This window comes from Clupea harengus, chromosome 2, assembly GCF_900700415.2.
Source record: "Clupea harengus chromosome 2, Ch_v2.0.2, whole genome shotgun sequence".
NCBI classification, from domain to species: domain Eukaryota; kingdom Metazoa; phylum Chordata; class Actinopteri; order Clupeiformes; family Clupeidae; genus Clupea; species Clupea harengus.
Window position 1 is genome coordinate 15315647 of NC_045153.1, and position 6377 is coordinate 15322023.

The window sequence follows — 6377 nt, forward strand, 5'->3', positions numbered from 1 at the left end:
TCAAACATATCATCAAAACTAAAGAAAAAAGTGAAGAATAGAATGATTCAGATTTGTATATATGGGGTACATTTTTTGTTTACTGGTCTGTTTACATTATCTGGTCCATTTTACATTCTCTTTGCTTAGAAAGCAAAGCAAGCATGTATTAAGGTAAATTAACCTTCTGGAATTTCAGGAAAATATTTAAGCAGTTCTGAGAGGCAATGTTTGCATGATGCAGCAGGCACTGCCGCTGTTTCCAAATTACCATGGAAACCCTGGGAAGGTGTGACTCGAATGTTTCTAGGCAAAAAAGGGAGGATATTTCACCCAACCCAGTGCACACTCTGCTGAATTTTCTCCCTTGTTAGTACAGATTTATCTGTTATTCTATTTACGACAACGTATGTAGACAAATATCAGAACTCCTGAAGCCGTTTGTAAACACATTGAGAGGTACACATACAAGAGGTTTTACAGCACAAGCAACAGTGAGCATTGTCCATTTCAGATGAATATGCTTTGTTGTGCAATACATTTCACAGTGATAATGTGAGATGGAATGGAATGCATGTTTTGTTTTGTGATATAATTCAGTTTGTTTTGCTATCAGGCGAGTTCCCATGCAGAGTGATTGCAGCTGAATGTGTTGTGATTGTGCGACAATACTCAAGGCTTTCCGGCCCGTGGTCACTGCTGCGATTAGACATCCCGTAAACAAGAGGTTATCACACCACTTCCCTTCACATCCCACCCATACGCACTCTCACTCCTCTGCTCACTCTGGCTCACACGCTCTCACTCCTCTGCTCACTCTGGCTCACACGCTCTCACTCCTCTGCTCACACGCTCTCACTCCTCTGCTCACTCTGGCTCACACGCTTGCTGCTTGATGATAGCTGCTGTCAGCCACTGTCATCACATTCAGTGGTTTGGCACTTTGACCACTGCTAACCTGACATGTACACTAACATACAGTACAAATGCACTGGCAATAAAAAAAAATAAAAATATGACAGGTTTTACACAAATACAAGGCAAATGGCATGAATGAATGCCATGAATAGCATAAAGTGTTACAGTTGAAGTGCGTAGAGGAAACAAAAATATGAAAATGTTGCTAATATGAAGGTAAACACAGCTCTCTGATAGTATTGAACATGACGGGGGCCTAATCAGGTTACGGTAGCCGGAGGCTGATGTGCCAACCACATAATACTTCTTCACAACAAATATGGCAAGTCTATCAATCAGGCCCAGCTTTTGTGCAATGCTGATTAGGTAACAATAGCAGAACGGCAGCTTCTGTTTTCTCTATCTGTTCACTGACAGGCAGGAAACGTCACAGAGCTGGACACTGGCCATGACCTATTATGCCCGAGTGAGACCCGGGGCTTTAGGGAAACAACCCTAGCCCTGCGCTGGAATCTCCGCTCAGCATTTTTTGGGTGGAGGCGGTGGGCGTAGCGGGAGGGGAAAGGGGAAGAGAGGAATTGCGGGGACTGAATACAGGAAGAGCACTGAAGCACAGACACAAACAAACACAGTCTAATTGCTGCAATTAAGCTCCTCTCTTCCCTCCCCTCCTGCTCATTAGGGCCCGTTAAGGAGAGAGAGCCAGTGGAGCGTCAGGGGCCTGTCAGGGTTCCGTGCGTTAGCTCTTTTTTTCTTTTCGTTTCTGCACGGCTGCAATGGCCTCCGAAGCTGCTGTTCCACCTCGAAACACATGGACAGAGTGGCAAGTGTTTCAATTCGCCCCAGCAGGAGGGAATACGTGCAAGCTTTCCTTTCAGCCAGAAGAAACAACAACAACAACAACAAAGGATGTTTTCTTCAGTGTTAGCCAGAGGTGCTAACTGTAAACAAAGTGCGCGGCCATCCTCAGTGCTACCTAAGGTTAATTAGATGTTTTCTGACACGGTTAGCTGTGACACTCTACCCCATTGCTCAACTGTTTTTGCCGTAGCAGGCAGCTGAGAGAGGTCATCGTCAACCACAGAAGAAGGGTCACTTCAGCATGAGGTGTGAGCGAGAGAGAATGTGTGAGGTGAAGGGTACCGCACAACACCAGACACGAAACAGATCCAGATTTTGAAGGGGGTGGGAGTCCATAATGTATTGACTCAGGGGCGCAGCATATTTCATTCTCTACATTCTAAAACATCCATACATGGCCTTTGGATTTGACCTGACCTCTACAATCCAAAAGTACTATTCACCCATGCACCACCCCATACAGCATACCAAGACTCTTTGAAACAGCCAAGAAGGTCTCTCCTTGAAGCTCATTCCTGAGCTGGTTTATCGCCTGCAGGTACCACCGGCCAGAGGCATCAGTGAGGCAGAGATATTGAGGATCATCCTGCTGCAACAGTTCTGTTATCACTGAATCTTAGCATTACAGCAATTCTTAGCTATATATTAGACGTGACTTTTTAACATTTTACATTCATCACAGGTGCTACATGTGAGTTGTAGTTCCCAAATTCCTGTTCACATGTGTCTTCATTTAAGGTAATGGTTCCCAAATCTTTCATGGGAAGCCCCCTTTTGACAATGAGGGAAAAAAAGGTGCCATGATTCAAAGATTGAGATACGTATATAGCCTATTAAGTGTTATTAAGTGTTTTTATACTATACGTATATAGCCTATTAAGTGTTATTAAGTGTTATTATACTATACGTATATAGCCTATTAAGTGTTATTAAGTGTTTTTATACTATACGTATATAGCCTATTAAGTGTTTTTAATTAAAAGAAAATGATGCCCATCAGCTTTCTTGAGCATTGTTTCTTCAGTTGAAAGCTAACATTTCCAATGTAATTCCTTCAAACAGTTAAATGCTTAATAAAATTAATACATTTTCTTTAAAGCAACACTATGCAACAATTTGCCGCTTTTTGAGGCATGTTTTTAGTGGGAAACTATTCTCGGTATTGTCTTCAAATTAAGTTTGATGGAGTATGGTCACGTGAAGGTCAGCTAAACATGGATCGTTGCATGCATCGAGGCTATGCATCGTTCCATTCTTTGGATCGGTTCATGTTATGCGCATGTCTGTTGTATTAATATTAGGCTAGCTATCCCTTCTAACGTATAGGCTAAAAGGTAGGCCCTGACCATATTATTATATTATTAAGTAAAAAGTAGGCTATAACCCCATCACCAAATAGGTTGGCTACAGGCTACTTTGCTACAAGAGCACTTCCATACTTAATTTGACCAGTAGGTGGTAGTTTAGGTTTGTTGTTTCCCATTTTTCGCCCTCAACCCTTACCCCCCATTGCTGTTACTCCGCCCCACAAAGATTTATAGGGAATTTATGGTGGGTGCAGGTGTAAACGTCTTTCAAGCTGACCCATGGCGTGAGCCTAATTAACACACCGTTGCAGTGTGCCCCGAAGCATCAGGAAATTCCTGTCGTCTTAGTGATAGGACAGTTAAGGGCTTTTACGTCTGCATGACATCATCACCCTGGGCTGCACATTCTAAGAATTCATGAAGAACGCTGCCCTCATACCTTCACACTGGTGTCGACTAAACTTCAAGAACAACAGCTGGTGTTTGGAAACACTGCAGGATAAGAAATATTCAAAATATTCTGGAAAATGTCTTCCAGCTGAAACGCTTGTTTTTAGTCTACAGTGTTTCAGAGGGGCTGAGGATCAGCAGAGTGAAATTTCAGGCAGTCCTCACATCTTCCCCATTGAGCCGTGGCTTTCATTAAAAAAACATTTCTGCCAACATCAATCGGTTGTAAACTCCATTTTAGTTAAGGAGGGGAAAATACTTCTTGGAGTGTCACTCCAAATGAAAAAAAAAAAAATGGTTTTAAACTTTTTAAGTGGAGTTCCCCATCAAGAACCAATTAACCACGAGAACCGATCCAAGGCTAGTTCCTTTAGTTGTTGTTTAGCTCACAAAGGCCACCGTTGTTTCCTGTTTGGGGTGTGGGGGACGGGGGGGACGGGACACATTTCCAGAAAAGTAACCAAAGCCTCCCCACACACCAGCCTCCTGAAAACCTGAATCTGCTACCGGAGGGTGAAGCGGACACCATTGCATTGTCTAAACCTGCTATCAGCCAGCTTCAGGGCAATCAGATAATACGAGAGGCTAAGAGCACAGGACCGAAATGGGAGCTAAGTCAACAGGACCCGCCCTTAAGATTAACGCACCTCCTGTCAGAATAAAAGACATTCACTGAGTACACACTGTGCCTCCCTTTAGAAACACACACTCCAATAGAGCGCAAACAGACCCAAAGGTGACTTGGCTTGATTTAATAGGCCCACCCTTTTTCACTGGCATGTGTAGCCAGGTGAGTTTGATTTGATTCGGCGTGTTGGTAACTATGGCTTTCAGGTGGTTGGACTTTATTTTGGCTACTGGTTGCTGCCACCTCTGCAGGAGTTAAGCTCATGGCAAACAGGCGTAGGTGAGATTTCAGGGTTCAGGGCAGTGGTGACTGAACTTTTGCATGTCCGTTGCTCACACTCTCACATACACACACACACGCGGTAGAAGACCATGCAGGTAAATGGTGAGAAGTCTCATTTAAACACACGCACATACACTTTCCCATTCGCTTTGAAACCTATCCCCCAGTTTTCAATACATATCCTCCAGTTACACCTTTCAGGCATGCACACCAGGACATGCCTAAATACTTGTGTGTACACACACACACACACACACACACACACACACACACACACACACACACACACACACACACACACACACACACACACACACACACACACACACACACACAGTCAGTCATGCTCACACCCAGATTACATTCACACCCTTTTCTACACATACCCCTACTCTCTTATAGTTGAATGCACACAGATAAGCACTCATGCATGCCATCCCTTGTTGTACTCACAGATAGACCCACATGTCATGCTATCTACACACACACACACACACACACACACACACACACACACACACACACACACACACACACACACATACACCCACCTGGAAGATGATTACTTTGAAGTGGTTTCTCTTGAGCAGGTGGGCGTGGTTGGCCTCCAGCCTCTTCACCTGGATGCTCTGGCGGTCCAGCCTCTCGCGCACCTCCTTGACGTTGCCGCCCGTCTTACGCGAGCGCTCCAGGAGCTTGCTGACGCTGTTGGCCGTGCCGCTGTGGCTCTTGGCCAGCCGTGTCACATCGCCCTGCACGCCGCGCACCACCGCCTCCAGCTCGACTTGCCGCTTCTCCGCCCGCCGCTGGTTCTCCTGCACCGACTCCATCATGGCCACCAGCTTGTCCAGCAGCGCCACCACCGTGATGGCGCTCACCTGGCCGCCGGTCGGCGACGTCGGGCTCCCTGGGCTCGGCAGCCCCCTTAGACCCAGGCGCGAGAGCGTGCTGACTGGGGACGCGGGCGCCGAGTTGGGGCTGAAGCTGGGGACAAGCAGCGGCGGCTCCTGGCCGTCCGGACGCGCCGCCGGTGAGCTGGCGGCGAAGAAGGGCAGGTTGGCGGAGCTGCGCTCCTCGGCGCGGGTGGAGTCTTCACCCATCCTGGTTCAAGTTGCCGTAAGGTCTGTGCGCGAGGAGATCAGCAGGAGTGGCTGAAAGGGAAGAGACTGGTGTGGAGTGGAGGTGCAGAAGCCTGGCGCAGAGCAGCACTCACTCGTTTATGGGCCTTCTACTCCTGTCAGAGTTTCCACCAGTTGAAGGCTTTTGGGGAGGGTTGGTGCGTGTGACTCCCTCCTGGTCCAAGTTCTTGTAAACTACACACAGCAAGTTTCAGCTACTGTGATAAATCTCTTTCTCTCTCTCTCTCTCTCTCTCTCTCACTCTCTCCTTCACTCTCCCTCCCTGTCACAGACACTCTCTACTCTCTCTCTCTCTCTCTCTCTCTCTCTCTCTCCGTGCGGATTCTCTCACTCAATAACATTCCCAAACACTCCACTTAAAGACTACCCACACACACCCACTGGGAGGAGTCTGGTTGCCATGGAGGCTGGCCCAGCCCAGCAAAGGGAAGACAAAAATGAGGGTGTTGGTGCTGTGTGTGTGTGTGTGTGTGTGTGTGTGTGTGTGTGTGTGTGTGTGTGTGTGTGTGTGTGTGTGTGTGTGTGTGTGTGTGTGTGTGTGTGCGTGTGTGTGTTTTCACACACATGAGTCTGGAGGTATGAGTATGTAGGTGTTAGGTCTGCACATGTGATTGTGACCGTGTTCTGTAGGGTTCACGCTCCGGCGGCCTCCTAAGAGTTTCTGAACTTGTGTGTACTGTATGAGTATGTGTGTGTGTTTGGATACTAGTACATAGGTACTGTGTACATGAGATATTTGGGTAGATGTATAGATAGGTATCTTTGTATCTGAGAGAAAAAGAGTGAGTGAGAGAGAGAGAGAGAGAGAGAAAA

At 46.7% G+C, this 6377-nt stretch overlaps 1 protein-coding gene across 1 annotated transcript in view; it reads right to left on the reverse strand.

Moving 5' to 3' along the window:
• cavin2a (caveolae associated protein 2a) overlaps positions 1–5848 on the reverse strand; it is a 17435-nt gene extending 11587 nt beyond the window's left edge. Inside the window, exon 1 of the mRNA XM_012837194.3 lies at positions 4977–5848. Within this exon, the coding sequence (XP_012692648.2) occupies positions 4977–5525 (549 nt within the window). The 5' untranslated portion in view covers positions 5526–5848. The remainder of the gene's footprint in view (positions 1–4976) is intronic.
• Positions 5849–6377: the final 529 nt, after the last annotated feature.